General features: G+C 40.4%; 1 protein-coding gene across 3 annotated transcripts in view; it reads left to right on the forward strand.

Annotated features, from left to right (window-relative positions):
• The window catches only part of CCHR2.PART0H2orf80 (chromosome chr2.part0 C2orf80 homolog), a 438,540-nt gene that overhangs the window by 7,047 nt on the left and 413,711 nt on the right, over positions 1–17,782 (forward strand). For 2 of the 3 annotated variants that reach the window (XM_044060703.1, XM_044060704.1), the window contains exon 2: positions 13,190–13,271. In XM_044060703.1, coding sequence (XP_043916638.1) covers positions 13,190–13,271 — 82 coding nt within the window. Of the gene's footprint in view, positions 1–13,189; positions 13,272–13,448; positions 13,521–17,782 lie in introns of those variants that run through there. The other variant, XM_044060706.1, reaches the window with a different exon arrangement.

A 17,782-nucleotide genomic window follows, 5' to 3' on the forward strand; every position in this document is an offset into this window, starting at 1 on the left:
AGTTCTGTTGATTAAAATTGATATGGAGTATACTATTTTATTAGTGCCTTTTTGGAGATATTCTGCAGGTAGTAGGTCTGCTGAAAAGGTGGTGGGTTTCAGTTTTTTAAGTAGAGACTTAATAAAAGATGTTGGTATTGGATCAAGCTTAAAGGGGATCTTATTATCAGGTTTGAGGTTGGTGGTACTTGGGGTATAGGGAGATAGCTTACTGGCTAGGGATTGCACAGCTTCTGTAAAGAAAGTGTTAAAGGTGTTAGCAACAATTTTAGGAGGTTGTTGGAGGGTAGTTAAGGGGGTAGTTAAGGTAGTTGATTGGCCTGGGTGAAGAAGTTTGTTTATGTCTGACCAGAATTTTTGTGGTTGATTTTGGTGCTTTTGTTGCAGATTACAGTAGTAATTCTTTTTGTCTAGCATAATAGACGTCTTTACATCATTTCTCAGCTGTTTATACATAAGTTGGTCTTTTGGGGACTTAGTGGTTCTCCAGGAGGTCCATGCTTTGTTTCTGCTAATAGTTTTTTGTCTTGTATCATTGGACAGCCATGGTGCTACTCTGTTATTGGTTCTGATAGTGCGTGGGGGAGCATGGTTATCCAAGATAGCAAGAAATGTAGAGTTAAAGTATGAGACCGCTTCATCTAGTGGAAGTAGCCTTAGGTTGGGCCAGTCACATGTGTTAAGATCATTCTGAAATTTAGTTTGAATAAAGTTCTTACAACTTCTAATGGTTTTAAATGAAGATTGTTGAGGGATGTCATTTCTTTTCCTGATTATATAGTTCAGGAAGTGATCACTAAAGTGCTCAGGTAGGGTGCCTGTTTTATATATCTGGGGTAGGTTGTTTATTAATATTCGGTCTAGGATACTTTCTTTTTATTAGACTTATTGATTCTGGTTGGGGAATATATCATCTGGGAAAAGCCATGCAAATTTATATGGGTGGAGGGGAAGTCTAAAGAGCAAGTATTCCAGTCGATATTAACATCCCTGAGAATAATAGTTTCCTGGGGGCAGTTAGTGGAGAGCCATTGTAGGATACCCTCCAAGCTATTTGTGTTGTCACCTGGGGGAATATAGATACATGCAATGTTTATAGATTTGCGTTTGTTGAGTTGGACCTTTGTGATGAGTATTTCTGCATTGTTAGTAAACAAGGCATTTAGGGTACTAGTTTTGGATACTTCCAGAGTGGATTTATACAAGATGGCTACCCCCCCTCCTTTCTTAGAGATGCGATCAAGTCTTAATATATTGTACCCTGGGGTTATAATCTCATTATCAATGGTAGTAGGCTTGAGCCAGGTCTCGGTAAGGCATAGTATATCAGGGGAGTGGACATCTAAGAGGGCATGTAAGTAGTGAATTTTCTTGTTTATACTTCTAATGTTTAGGTGACACATTAGGAGTGAGTTGTGGGCGTTGTTTGAGTTTTGTAGGCTAGTATGGGTGTTATTTGTGTGGCTGACAGTTACAGTTGGGGTTGGACCTGGGTTAGGGTGGATGTCACCATCCACTATGAGGTTAGGTAGTAATCTAACAGCAAGTTTCTGGAGTTTTAATAAGAGTTTGTGGTAGTATTTAGTTCTAGGATTAATATATGAAGCTCGAATTGGATGTTGAGTTTTTGCATTAGAAGTTTGATGAGAGGTGGGGTAGTGGTTGGTTAGAATTATGTGGCCGATTAGTAGTACTGGTTTGGGTTCTAGGGTAGTGGGTGCCAGGGAGGGGTTGGTATTCATAGGCTAAGAGAAGACAGAGAATTATAAGTGGGGGAATTAGGCAGTAAATAGGCTTTGAGTTTGAAGAGTTATTAAAAGTATGTGGAGGCATTGTAGGGGTATTTGAGTAATGCTTGTTTAAAATAGAGTTGGGGTGTTTATAATTAGCATATAGTGAGAGACTGGAGAGAGTTGGAGTAATAGGGCTGGGTCCTGTGAATGATTGGTTAATGCTGATTGATTCTGATGAGTGGAAGTGGTGTCAGATGAGGGGGAGTGGCAAGGTGATAATAAGTGTAGGACACCTGGGGGTGGGTGGGAATTGGGGGCAGGGTAGAGGAGCAGAGTGAGCCTGCAGGGCAAATGGAGCAGGTAGAGCCAAAAGAAGAAGAAGATCGAAGAGAACAATCAGTGGAGTGCTGAAGTCTGAAGGTAAGTGTGTTGAGATAAATAAGAAGGTAAGAGGCTTAAAAAATAAGTGGGATTATAGCAGAGTGATATAAGGAAATATTTCTATGGTTATACTGGGACCACAGTGTGAGAGAGAACAATAACAAAGAGATGAATAAGAATTGTGTTAGGGGGATTCAATGAAGAAGAGGTAAAGGGATTTAGAGACCCTAAAGCTAATAGTATAGAGCAACCTAATGGGCAGGTGGGGCACTTAGATGCACTAATAGTATGGAGCCACCTAGAGGGCAGTGGGCAACTTGCATGCAAGCACACTACTGGGGATTCCTATGAAGCAAGGCAGAAAAGCTAAGTCAAAAGATGGTGCCTTTCTACATCAGCTGCTAAAAAGAAAGCAGGAAAACCAAGCTAAGTTAATTGCAGGTCAGTGTGGTGCAGTATTTACCTAATAACTACAAATGTTATACTACTAATCTAGTACAGAGTGGTGAAAAGGACCACCACTTCTGCAGGGAAAAACAAAAAGAAGTATGGGCTGCAGGTACATAGGTAAACTTTTTCCAAAAGAAAGTAGTTTTAATTAATTGATCTAGGAGTACTATAGAAAGAGAGAAATGGGGGGGGGGGTGGACCAGTAGTGTGCACGTGTACAGTGAAAGGGGAATCAGTCTTCAGTTTGGAGGACAAATTAAATACAACTCTAACATACACTAGTGTAGTTGAATGCACTTTAGTGTTCCACCGACACAGGGTCTCACAGTGCAGGGCAACGAGACAGACTTGGGTTGATTGGAGGTTGGCCAAGACACAGGATGTAACTTTTGCTAAGGGGACTGGAAGTAAAAAGGAGAATGAGACAAATATTAGGTCTGAAGTTTTAAAACACTCTGATTACCAAGTAACTAAGATAGAGAATACAGGGGGGAGGAGCAGCATACCTTGTAAGAAACAGCACAATTCTATGAACACAAAATGCAAGGATAGCAGAGAATAAAAAAAACAAAAAGGTAACTGCAGTTGATACCAAGCTATTATAACATACACAACACTATTATGTATTGTTATAAAGGTTATGAAGACAAAAATAGTAACTACTAAGCTGCTACACACTATTTAGCATTCTCCACTAAAAGTCAGGACCAACAGTGGTATGCTACAGAAACAAGTAACTTCTAAGATGCTACACACAATTTAACATTCTGCACTAAAAGTCAGGAATCAGTGGTGTGCTACAGAAACAAGTAACTACTAAGACACTAGGTTCTCCAGCTAACAGTCAGAAATAACAGTGATGTTATGCAGATACACAGAGTCTGTTGTATCCCTCGGAGGTTACAATAACTTCTACTCTAATTGCCAAACAGGTTACTGATCTAAAAGTGCACATATCAGGTGACAGTATTCACATTATTGAATAAAGCAGCTTTTTACCTGTTATTTAAAGTCACAAAATGATGTAAATACAATTCTATACTGGCGCAAAAAAAACACTCATATGCAGGGCAAATAGAGTAAAAGAAAAAATAACAAAATGCTCTTGAAATGCAACTCCAGAAAATAAGTGGCCAGATAGAGCTGTTACCAGCCAGAAATATGCATGACAAAAAATACATACCATGTGTGAGACTTCTCAAAAATAGCAGTAAGAGTCACAAACAAAAACAATACCAGGTAGTACTTACATGTGAGCACACTACTGGGGATTCCTATGAAGCAAGGCAGAAAAGCTAAGTCAAAAGATGGTACCTTTCTACATCAGGCTATTTGATACCTCTGTAATTAAGCAGGAGTGGGTGGGGAGGTGTGCAGGTTCAAGGTGGGGGAAGGGATAGACACAAAGTAATGCAAGGTTGAGAGTCAGAAAAACTGGACTAAGCCAGCTGCTAAAAAGAAAACAGGAAAACCAAGCTAAGTTAATTGCAGGTCAGTGTGGTGCAATATTTACCTAATAACTATTGTTACAGAAGGATTTTAATAACTAAAAATAAATATGTTGCAAGAGGGAAACAAAACAGCTGATTAAGGACCATGCCTCTCAACTGTCTCCACTTTTCAGGGATGTCCCCAATTTTGTCTCATATTTTTGATATTAAGATCAGTGATACATTGAGAAAAAGATGTTGGATGATCATCACGTAATGACATGCATTACAGCTCCAGACTTCTTTTGCTTCAAGAAATGCATGTGAATTCATGTGCTCTTTACCAGTTTTCTAAATCCTAGAAATTAAAAGGTGCCACTGATATGGGTCCTTTGTGCCTGAATATGTTTGAGTTTGTCTCTGATTCTGGTGGTGGGAGGCTGAGAGCTATGTGAAGGACAATGTTGTCACAACGATGTGACAGATCACACTCAGCACTCTATTTTGGAACTGACAAGACCACTCACCCACTTCATCTTCCCTTGTTTTAGTAAGTAACTTAACTAGGGAATAGTCATTCTCCAATATCTGTCATTGTGCAGTTCAAAGGATATTCCTGAATGGGAGGATGGAGATGTGGGAACGTGTATTTTCATATAGTTATACAGATGTCGGTAGAATGTAAGTGGTCCCTTGGAAAACTGTCTTTTGCGGGCACCTTGATGAGCATTGGTTATGGGTTACATTTATACCCCTCACATAAGTAGTAGTTACAGCAGCTGTGAAGTGACCTGTGTCATCCCTATATCTTCTTCATCATTTGACCCAGAGTTCCACTCTGCCTTAGGTATCATCCTTCAGTCACATTTGATCAGACAATTCTATTCTGCATGATTCCCTAGAGATGTCCATGTCTATTCTGAGACTGAACCATGGCTGTTCTGTTCTAGTAACCTTCCCACAGAAAGTATTCATTGCCTAAAACGTCAAAGGCAAGGATAGTACAGTTGTGTAAAAACTTATCATAACATTAGATGTCCTACTTTCCACAGTTTTAGTATTCCTTACTAAAGAGATATCCTACTGAAGATAGCTGAACATCCAGCCAGCATACCAAAGCCTTAAGCCCTTCCAGGTGCTGTATGTCAGACATATGTTCTATGTCCAGGATGTAAGGTACATAAATGACTTACAAGCACCTAGCCCTCAGAACTGAATTGACCTAGGAGAACCAAACCAAAGCAACCCAGGATGAATAAAAAAGAAGAACATGTGCATCCAGAAAGGGGAGAAAGAAGGACCAGAGGGCAAAAAAACAGAAACCAAGAGGGGGGAGGAGGGAGGGCCAGAATACTGCAACAGTGAAAAGAAGGACATCTACTGTTATGGCATGTTCTTACAAAATTGTACTGTGTCCTTCCTTACCACTGTTGCAGTATTCCTTTCAAAAGAAAAAAGTACAAAAGCTACTGTAGAGGATGGGAGGAGGAAGCAACTGAAGAACCCTCCAAAAAATCAGGATGGCCCTATCAAAACCAGTTATGGCCCTAGACACTTTATCTAACTGATAGCACGTAGTAAAAGTAAGTACAGAAGAAGGTTGGCATAATAGTTAAGGTGTTTACCTTACAGACACAAGGTGCAGGGTTTGATTCTCACATGGGGTAATTGGCTAGCCTTAAAATGACCCACAAGGGCAGTTAGTCTAGTACTAATCTATGAAACTAGCTATGACCCTATCCTGCCTACCTAGCAGCAGCTTCCAAATGGATCTAGCATCCAGAGCCTTGAAAAAAAAGTACCAGAAGAGACTACCACCCTGGTAGAATGAGCATGAACTAAAGGAGATATTTATGAAGAGAATAACAAAAAAGGTAGTCCTAGAAATCAAAGGGGAGGAAGTTTGCTTAGAAACAGCCAAATCCAATTGCTTGGTGTGAAAGAAGCAAAATAATTTCAGATTTCCTAACATCCTTAGTCTTATCTGCATAATATCTTAGCTGTCTGTGCAAATCTAAGGTATGTAGAATCCTCTCACCAGAATTCTGAGGTGAAAGGAAAAAAGAAATAAAGTGAATGGACTGATTTAAGGGGAAATTATTGACTGCCTTGGGCATAAAAGAAAGAGTGGTGTGAAGAGAAACTTTGTCTCTGTGAAAAAAAAACAAAAAAGAAGGAACTACTTTGAGGGTTTGGAGTTCAGAGACTCTCTCAGCAGAAGTAAGGGCCATCAGCAAACACTCTTCCAAGTACATAATTGCCAAGGAGAAGAAGCTGCAGGTTGAAAAGAAGGATGAGTCAACTTTTTCAGAGCAAAATTAAGGTCCCAAAAAGGTGGAATGGGCTTTTTCATGGGCCTAATATGAAGGATGCCTTTTAAAAATTGTTTAACTTAAAATCTAAAGGAAACTGATATATCCAAAGGGAAAGAAGCATAAATGGCTGAAAAAATATATTTAATAGTTGAGTGTAACAGCTTAAAACTGATCAATTCACAAAGATAAGAAAGAACAGGAGGAATACACACTAAAAGAGGGTCCTATGCATGCCATCTATAAGAAAATCTTTTACACTTAGCAACATAATATTTTCTAGCAGTAGGTTTTCTGGTCTCCTGCAAAAATCTGAAGCATGCCTTCAGAAAACTGATGTTGAAAATGAATCACTACTCTATCACCAAAGAATCAAATGTATAGTGAGCAGACATAAGTGAAGCTGGCTCAACCAGGCTGGTCCCATGAACTAGCACCCCACCCCCTCAGCTCTTCAAACGAAGACAAAAAAATTAAAAAAAACATCTATTCCTTCAACTGGTACACCAACCAAGTGAGAAGATGCCTCCTGCCCCTGCTATTCAGGTCCCGTTTCTGTTCCCTGACCCCAACCATTCTTCTTCTCACATTACAAAATCATTTATTTTTCTTTTAAATTGTAGCAAACTGCTTGCTACAAATGTAGCAAGCAGTTGCCACAGTTTATAACTTGCATGGAGTGCTACAATGATCAGGTTTTAGTTAAAAAAAAAAAAAAAATATATATATATATATATATATATATATATATATATATATATATATATATTTAAACTGTAGCAAACTGCTTGCTACACTTTAGACCACACACAGAGCACTATAGTGCCCAGGTTTAAATGCAAATGCAATACCAGCTATTAAAAGCTGGTATTGCATTAAGCAGCAATCAGGATGATAGGCAGCTGATCGCACCCCCCCAACACTTTGCACCCAGAGCAGTTGCCCCTATTGCCTTGCACTACTGTGAGCAGATGAGAGTGAATGAGGGAGTCCTTGTTCTGTATGAGGAGAGCCATCCTGTGAGGTAACTTGTGATGATTGTCCATGGTCAGATGAAACAGAAGGAGGAACCAATGCTGTCTAGGCCAAATGGTTGTCACCAACAACATTTTCGGTCTGTCCCACATGATCTTGTGTAAGACATTGGGCAACAGAAGAGGAGAGGGATAAGCATACAGAAACATCCCTTTCTAAGAAAAAGAATGGCATCCCCATTCCAAACCAGAGGAGTTGTCACCCTGGAACAGAACCTGGAAAGTTGCCAGTTCAGAAGAGAGACAAACAGATCTGCTTGAGGAGTACCCCACTGAAGGACAGGATAATGTCCAGGAAGACCTCTTTGTAAAACATCCATTTGTTAAGATCTACCCTGGATCTGCACAGGTTGTATGTCACAAGCCTGTACTCTAAGGGAATATAAGCCTGAAGGATCAAATTATGGCTGATTGCAAACTAACAAACAAGAAGAGCTAATCTACAAAGGTGGTGTGACTTTGTACTCCGTGTTTGTTATATACCATGTGACAGTGGTGTTGCCTGTGTAAACTCAAAGAGGACCTGGAGCCCAGAGGGAATGCAAGGCTTGAAGGAACAAAAGCAGACTTCTTATCTCTTTGATTTTGATGTGGTTCTCTATTTTTTGGAGAGATCATATTCCCTGGCTCATGATATTGTTGGAAGAATCCCCCCAACCTAGATCTGAACCATCTGTATACACCTCCTGAGTGGGAGAAGGAGTTTGAAAGGGTAGGCTTTGATTCAGTAGCAAGAGAGGAATGGGAAGCTACAGAGGATGTCAGTGTTGAAGCCAGATTTTCTTTAGATACCTCTGAAGCTTCCTCTTGTGGAGTCTAGCAAAAGGAACCATGGAAATGGTGGAAGCTATGTACCCCATTACCTGTGGAAACTCTCTTGCAGACACAACTTGTAAGAAAAGACTGGAAGAAAGCTGTCAAGAAGTTGACCCTGGGAAGAGGAAGAGGAGAAAGAAAAGCCATAATAGGCAGAACCAAAATTGTGCATCCCAGGAAAACTTGGTCCTGTAAAGGGGTCGGAACAGATTTGCTGAGACTGAGTGTGAGCTCCACACTCTGAAGCAGAAGCATAGTGAAGTCGCGATTCTGAAGAAGAAGCTGCTGGGATGGAGCTTGAATGAGAAGGTCATCCTGACAGAAAACATCTAGACATCAAGTAGTCTGCAGTAAGCTTTGACTGTTTCCAGACATTTGGTAAAGTGTTTCAGAATTGCAGAAAGATCCAGAATGGGCCTCCAAGAGACCTCCTTCCTGAGAAGTTCTCTGAACTAAAAGGCCCTGAAGAATGGGAGGAAAATGAGGAAGTTGGCAATGTGGGGGTTGAGGAGTCCATGAAAAGGGTGGAAGGGATTTCCAAACCATGATGTAACCTTTTTGTATTATAGAAAGAACCCATGAATCCATGCTGATCTGATGCCAGATGGGACAGGACAGAGTTAACTGGAAGGAAAGAAGAACCTGGCTTAAGGGCATGGAATGATGAATGTCAAGTAGAAGCAGATTTGTCAGGGAAGGAGGACTTCTGACCGCTAGAATCCTGAGCAGGTTTATGAGGAAATACCCTTTTTGACAATCTCTTGCCCCTTAGGGGGAGGCTTCTGCTGCCTACACACAAATGAGGACTTAGAATGATAAGTCCTTTGAAACTTAGGGATATGGGAAAGAAAAATCTGTTTGAAATCTTGCATAACCTTCCCCTTATTCTCTAAGGTTTAAAACAGATCATGAGTGTCCAAGGGAGAATCCAGCAACTTGGCTTTTATGTCTTCAGGAAGAGATTGTAACCTAAGCCAGGAGTACCTGTGTATAACAGAAGCAGATGCAGCATCCTGGGAAGATGCATTAGCAGTATCACAGTGGCTTTTGTTAGAATGATGAGCTACTTGAGAAGCAGAACTCAATAAAGAAATAGCAGAAGTCTTAGCTTTGAACTCAGGCATGTCAGTCAAAACACCTCCAAGTGTAAATAGAAGAGCCAACTCCTAACTGGTCATATGGGTCTGGTAGATCATGGCTCTGAAAACCCAGGTGGCTGAGGTATACACTTTTTTTCCGGTACCTGTCACTAGCCCTACTGCCCTTATCGAAAGGAAGAAGTCTGGAAGAAGACAGTCATTTGGAAGGTGTAGTAGCAAAAAGAGAAATGACTGCAGGGTTAGAAGAGGGATTCTTGTATTAGAACTTTTCAGCATCAGGCACATTGAAATACCTATCTAGTTTCTTAGGAACAGGGATAGGGATTCAGGTGCCTGGAAGCTGCAGAAAAAGTGTCGTGAAGGGCTTCCAGTATAGGAAGGACTGCAGAAAGCCTGGGAGAGTCCATCTGTAAGAGGGCATAATACCTACTTTGAACTTCAGACATTTGCGAACTCTCCCACTGCAAGTGCTTCATCATTTTTACAGTGTTGTTCTTGAAAGAAAACTCCTTAATATGTGAATTTGGAGAAAGAGTATCATCATCCTCTGACTCTAAAGCAAGAGGGGAATGATTTTGAGAAGAATATGCTAGGGACCATTCCCTGTGATCCAATTCCATATCTTCATCAGAAGAGTTAGACTCCTAAGCCTTTTAGAGGGAGTAAAAGAAAAAGGAACAACAGATGAAATAGATAACCCAGGGGGGGGGGCTTTAAGGCCTTAAAAAAGACCCTGAGTGGAATCTTGCCACTCTTTATGGGGTTCTTTGGCTACAGGAGCTACATGCTTGGACTTCTGTTTTTCTTTTTCTAGAGGAACCTCAGCCCTAACAAGATTAGGTGGTTCAGAGCCCTGCCTGACATCAATGAGAGGACCAGTAACTTTGTCTCTAAGCAGTATCTGAGAATTTCCTTAGGCCCTTCCAAATAATCAGCCAAGGACCCCCCCTTCTCATCTGTAACAGACATATGTTCAGCCTTGGTGGATGTGCGAGAAACCAACCCTGTGTCAGCCTCTAACTGGGTCACAACAGGGGGACACGATGTCAGAAGTGGATAGTCATTGGGTTCTTCATCTGACCTGATGAAGATGTCTGGTAGAGTTTGTCAGTAGAAGTCTCCAAATGTATCTTTTTAGACTTCTTCTTAAGAGGTGGCTGAACATCTGGGTGGCCAGAATCAGATGTCATAGTTCCCTCAGCTAACAACTTCAAATGTTGGTTCTGTAAGTAAACAGAAAGGGAGGACAAATGGCTATGAAGAGTCTTGGGTACAAAAGCCTGACAAATAGCCCACTGAGCTTGATTGTGATCTGCACCTAGGCAGAAAAGACACTTGTTGTTTCTATATTTATGGGGAATGTGCTTCTCACGCTTCCACTTCCCCTTTCTGGATGACATGTAAAATGGTAACCCAACAAAAAGAAAGAAGGAAAAGTCTCTATTGGCTACTTATGTGCTATAGGCTCAGTAGCTGAGACAACACAAAGATCATCTTCATAGACCAAATTCAAAAAGGTGGTGTTCAGACTGGCAACAAAGAAGTTCTGAGGACTAAGCACTTGTATGTCACTTATGCACCTTGCAACCTGAATGTAGAACATATGTCTGATGTACGTTCCTGGATGGAGCTATGGCTTTGATATGCTGGCCAGAAGTATGGCTATCCTCGGTACATGATCCCTTTAGGAAGGAATACTGCAACAGTGATAAGGAAGGACATCAGGAGATCACTTTGTCCTCTTTGACTGCTGCCATGATGTGACTTAACCATCTGCTTCCTGGCTCTGCAGAATACTTCTTCATAGAGAGGGTTGTGGAACCATGGAAGGAACTAGTAGAATGGGTACTGAAGACAGAATCCTTGAAAACATTCAAGAGGGTGTGGGACAGGTAGAAAATGGGTAAGGGATAGGGAAAAATGAGGATGTAGGATGAATAGAATGTTAAGGCAGTTAAATGGGCAGACTGAACAAGCTTAATGTCTCCTTTCACCATCAAGCAAAAAAGTGATATAATGCAACCCTGTTTTCAATATGTGTAACCCTGTTTTCAGTATGCTAACTACTTCCTTTTGAAATTACCCTTCTTTCTTGTGTGTTGGCAACTTAGCAACAGGCTTAATTTTGCTGTCTATAGAAGAAGAAATATGCAAAATTCCAGCTGTCACAGTAGATAAGATGGTTTCATTTTTAAAGTTCTTAGGCAGCTACTAACCTGAATGATATAAAACCTGAATGGTAGTTATAATTACATATTTTATCATGTTTTGTACTGTGTTTGTCTTATCTCAGAACATATACCTCTGTGAAGTGCATACCACTAGTTCCTGTTGTATCTACTCCTCTCCTTTCCTTTGTCTTGTAACCCCAAGCTCGGTGGGGTCTATTTCACCCAAATGCTGATCTAGGGCTAGAAACTGCCTTCTTATGTCCCTCATCCTTCACCACTAAGCTTTCCTTGCTTAGTACTTCTTCTGTTTCTTCCTTCACACTTCATTCCAGCTTTCCACAGCATGTGAAGGTTCCACTTCTGCAGGTTGCAATGCTTCTACGTAAAGTCCTTATACAGTGTGCACCTCTGTGCCTTCATCTTTCTTCTTCTAAGAATATGACTAACTATTCCTTGGATATCTGAAAGCACTTTTTTCACACTGAGTGCTGTAGACCTACAGAATAGACTATTAAAATGGGCAGAAAAGAGGGAATTCATATATTCAGAGACAGTGACAGAAGACACACTTAACAACAGTAGCCGGGTAGAGGAGGTGAGTAGGTGTGAACTGGGGTGTAAACATCTCATCTGTGGGAGGATCTTAGTAAATAGGGTATCCAATTGCTGTAAGAACATTTGGTCTAACCAGGGTCCCAGATACTTTAGCTATTTTACAACTTCTCTGTATTAACTTTTTGGCTGTTGGGAGTATCTGCCAACTCTGTAATGAACACAATAGTTTGGCTGAAGTATCAAATAATGCAGGTTTGGTCCTGGAAGAATTTATTTAAATACTTTCTCAATAAACCAACTAAGTGGTTTTAAGATGTTTTAAGAGGATTACTGGCCTCAAACAAATGCCCTCCACTAACCGCCTCAAAAAACTCCAGCTTTACTCCATAGCATATCGCTTACTCCGAGGTGATCTCTGCCTAACATATAAAGCTATGTCAAACCCAGAGCTGTTGGACATGCTACACCTAAAGAAATCCCAATCCCTCCAAGCTACATGCTCTAGGGACATAAACCTTGTCACCACAATAAACAGGACATGCTGGAGGGATAGACTCCTGTCCCAGAGACTTCCCATACTCTGGAACAGGCTACCCATCTATGTCAAGCAAAGTTCTTCATTAGCACTCTTCAAGAAAAATCTTAATGAGTGGATGGGAAATAGGAAATACACCCCGGGGATCACTTCTGTGTCTCTGCATGACAGTGGCACAGGAAAATAACTTTCTTGGGTGGCGTAAGCCAGGGAACCTTGTTGGCTTGGCTACGTAGGCCCTTGGGCCGATAGCCTAGTACCTACCTATGAACCTATGAACCTATAAGACAAGTTTTAAATTTGTGGTGTGAATCATTCAACCCTTTTCCCTGATACATCAGCAAGCAGACCTGGGTTGATGTACCCTGCCCATTTACATACTTTCAAATAAATGATATATTTCATTTGCAGTTTGCATATTATCATTTTCTGTGTAATGTCACAAGTATGATGTTGTGAGACATACTAACAGGATGTTACTTACTGAATAGTACTATTCGCATAAGCTGGTTTCAAAGACTTTTAACTAAAGACACAATATGTTTTCTTCCTTCTGTTTTCTATCTGTAATTTTAAATGCAAGATAAAATATTATCTAGTTTGTATTGATTGCTTCCTTGTACCTTTGCATGTCTGATGTGTAATCCTGAACTTTTTATTTTCCCTACTCAGAAGAGATTACATTGGCATCAGACTTCGAGAAAATGAGTTTGACCCAAAAGGAGAAAAGAAGTTAACTGTAATTGATGAGATGGTAAGAAAAAATAATAAAACCACCATTACTGAAAACTCAAAACTTGTACCACAGACGTACAGCACAAAGAACTCATAATGACATAATTAAACATCCTGCCTCTATTACTGATAGTTTATTTCTTGTTTATATTTTGAGCTCATTTTAAATACAGGAATGATCACTTTGTTTTTGCAGTGATGACCAGGGTTGAGAGCCAAAATTGCTGAGATGCAGTGGAAGGTCAGCAAATGCAGAAATAGTGATAGTGTAAGTATTATGAGCTCCATGTAGGCACTGGTATCATAGACATCTCTGTGCAGTGAGAGCTGCATGTGAGCACTGGTTTCATGGACATCTCTGTACACTGAGAGCTGCTTGTGAGTACTGGTGTGTGAAGGTTGCCAGCCCAGCTAGATAGAATTTTGTAAATAATCCTGTGTCATTTGTAAATGTTAATATGATCCACAGACTTGTTTTACAAATGTAAGAGAACTATATGTTATGATTAAACTATATGTTCTGTACTGAGCTTCAAGATTGTAACCACAGTGTAACCTGCTGGAAAAGAGCAGAAATGTGTATAAACTACATGCCTATGTAAATGTATGTGTTGATGGTAAAGGCTGGAATATACAGAGTTAACTTGCAAACTCTTAAGAAAATAGAGAGTTTTACGATGTGTATAAAGTTAGTTGATCTCAGTTAAGAGACAGAAAGTCTACAGCTAGAGCTTCTTTCAATTGCTTGAGACAGAGATAAATATAGGTTTCAAGGGTAAAAGTATTTAACAATCTTATGATTCCCAGTTCCAGGCAAGCTTCGAAGAGATAAGTGTCAACTTCTGAGAGATAAGTATTTTTAACAGAGACATGTTAAATTTTAAGTTCCTGTTAGCCTGGAAACTAAGGACAGAGGAAACAAGAATGATGTAATCTGAGATGACCCAGCAGTAATGTGTATTATTAATTTAAGAACTATTTCAGAGAGAAAGTCTGTGCATTTTGTATTTTGTTCTCTACCTGTAAACATCTCTTCAGAGCTTCTCATCAATATCTGCCTGGCTCTGTAAGTAAGACATTTAGAGCATAGTATCTCTTAGAGATAGACAGAAATATAACAAGAGTAGACTAGATGTTTTCTGTATTTATGAGAGACTGTTCTGCAATGTTGTTTTAAAATATTTCATGTGATTCTGAACTCTGTTGTCACTGTGTTGAGTTAATGAGTATTGTCTTTTGCTTTTATTATTTATCATTAAATATATTTAAACTTTTTAACTGTGGCTGATTTTGTATAGAGATATTTAAGCTCTTATAAGTACTTGCATATGCATTTGGTGACACTGTATAGGCCACTCCTAAATAGCCTTAGTCTTGGACACACTTACCATTTGGATAACAGTAACATTACACAGTACAATTGTTCACCCTTTAAGAAGGGCCTTATTAGTAACTGATAAGTAAGAGTGGTTGGTGGCAACTGGTCCTACCTTATAGTCAGGGCAGAAGGGGGCATAGTTAGAACCTGTGCCAGCCTTCCCCAGAAGTGTCTGTGTGTTTGTATATAAATCAAATCTCAAGGTGTGTGTGTGTGTGTGTGTGTGTGTGTGTCATCTACTTGGGCATGGATACGAAACACTGATTGGACAGAGAGGGTGCTGGAGGTTTTGGCTTGACCACTCAGCTGAGACCTTAACCCTATAGCCAGTGGGGAGTCTTATTGGGGATCTGGAGAGAGAGGGAGAAACCAGCCCCAGACTGACTGTTATTTCTGTGTGCTGTTAAGGGAAATTGTACTTTACTGTGTGTGTACTTGTCACCTTCCCAATGTGCACGTCACTCACTTGTGTTAGTGGAGAGGATTGAGGCTCCTTGATTACTGGGCCAGTGCAGGGGCATCATATAGTGTCATGAAAATCTCTGTTCAGTGAGCGCTGCATGTGAGTACTGGTGTCATGGACATCTCTGTACAGTGAGAGCTGCATGTGAGCACTGGTGTCATGGACATCTCTGTACAGTGAGAGCTGCATGTGAGCACTGGTGTCATGGACATCTTTGTACAGCAAGCGCTGAATGTGAGTACTGGTGTCATGGACATCTCTGTACAGCGAGAGATGCATTTGAGTACTGGTGTCATGAGCATCTCTTTACAGTGAGAGCTGCATTTGAGCACTGGTGTCATGGACATCTATGTACAGTGAGAGCTGCATGTGAGCACTGGTGTCATGGACATCTTTGTACAGCAAGTGCTGAATGTGAGTACTGGTGTCATGGACATCTCTGTACAGCGAGAGATGCATTTGAGTACTGGTGTCATGAGCATCTCTGTACAGTGAGAGCTGCATTTGAGCACTGGTGTCATAGACATCTCCATGAAGAGAGAACTGCATGTAAGCACTATTGTCATAGACATATCTGTGCAAAATGAACTGCTTGTGAACACTTGTATCAAATACATATCTCTGCAGTAAGAACTGCATGTGAGCAATGGTGTCATGCACATCTCTATACAGTGAGAACTGCATGTGAGCTCTGGTGTCTTACACATTTCCATGCAGAGAATAATGCATGTGAACACTGGTGTCAAAAACATCTCCATGCAGAGAGATCTACATTTGAGCAGTTGTGTTATAGACATTTTTGTGCAGAGAGAACTATATGTGATCACTTGTGGCAGAGACATCTTTGTGTAGAGAGAGCTGCATGTGAGCATTAGTGTCATAGACATATCTGTGCAGTGAGAATTGCATGTAAGCACTGATGTCAGTCAGACATATCTGTGCAGTGACTCAGGACAAACTGGAACGGACCACCACAATAAATGGATAAAATCAGATAATCTTTAATCGGACAAGCGCTTTCGCGTGTAAAACACGCTTCTTCAGATCCTTAATACAAAATAAAAATCTACAATGCAGTACTTATATACTCTAAAACAGACACACCTCTTCAATGAAATATACAGCTGATTGAACAATTGAATAATTGATTAATCAAATAAGCAATCTGTTCTCAAATGCTGAAAACATCTATTGCACTGTTCATCATCTTCAAAGCTACTCAACCAACAGCTAGAATATATAGAAATGGCATAAAGCAACAACAGACATAAGTAGAACTTGATATCAAGAATTATGTTAAAGCTTATGTTAAAACTTTCTCAAGCATCAAACATACATTCGTATAAAAACGGTAACATGTCATAAAATGCAATGCCTAACGCTGTTTGTAGTCTCGATGGAGCCTCGTTAAAAGCTCATCATGCTACATTAAAAATGCGAATTGTATCTGCCAATATAAACGCTGTCAAAGAGTGAAAGTGCATAAACATAGCAACAAAAATATGCACATAGGCAGCAGCGAAAAATATATGAATAAACAAAAGCATTGATCACGCATCCCCTTACTCAACAATTCCTTCGAGATTGTCTAAAATCGCCACCTAATAACCGAAACCTGACACTCTATATAAGTCACTAGGTGTATGTATGTATCCTGGCAGCTCATGCTGACGTCATGTTCACTATCTCCCTGGATTAAAAATCATGATGTTATAAAATCCATCAACAAATCTTCACTCAATATAAAAAGACACTAGAGTGAGCTGTCAATACCTCGCTGCAACCATTAGCATATCATACTTGAAAGTCTCTCAGAATTGCCCTCCATGTCCAGCAACCATAATCAACCGCTACTCCACCTCAGCGGGATCCACGAAATCAAACGTCTGTGAACACACAGACTGAAAGACATGCTGTTATGCTATTGCAGCCTGGTACCATGAAAACCATCAAGACGCAAGTGTTCATTATATATAACTACCCAAGAATCGACATATACTCAACTGTCTCCCCATCTGTAAGCACTAAGCATCCCTGACATCTGACATACTATATTACAAAAAACGCGGACATCAAGTTGGAACCAGATTCTTAGTCATCCAATCACCCAGTCATAGACATTCTTGTATTCTTGACAAATGCAAAAAGAGGGTGACTGAGACTGGACATCTTTGTACAGCAAGCGCTGAATGTGAGTACTGGTGTCATGGACATCTCTGTACAGCGAGAGATGCATTTGAGTACTGGTGTCATGAGCATCTCTTTACAGTGAGAGCTGCATTTGAGCACTGGTGTCATGGACATCTATGTACAGTGAGAGCTGCATGTGAGCACTGGTGTCATGGACATCTTTGTACAGCAAGCGCTGAATGTGAGTACTGGTGTCATGGACATCTCTGTACAGTGAGAGATGCATTTGAGTACTGGTGTCATGAGCATCTCTGTACAGTGAGAGCTGCATTTGAGCACTGGTGTCATAGACATCTATGTACAGTGAGAGCTGCATTTGAGCACTGGTGTCATAGACATCTCCATGAAGAGAGAACTGCATGTAAGCACTATTGTCATAGACATATCTGTGCAAAATGAACTGCTTGTGAACACTTGTATCAAATACATATCTCTGCAGTAAGAACTGCATGTGAGCAATGGTGTCATGCACATCTCTGTACAGTGAGAACTGCATGTG

This window comes from Protopterus annectens, chromosome 2.part0, assembly GCF_019279795.1.
Source record: "Protopterus annectens isolate FY-2018-M chromosome 2.part0, PAN1.0, whole genome shotgun sequence".
Lineage (NCBI taxonomy): Eukaryota > Metazoa > Chordata > Ceratodontiformes > Protopteridae > Protopterus > Protopterus annectens.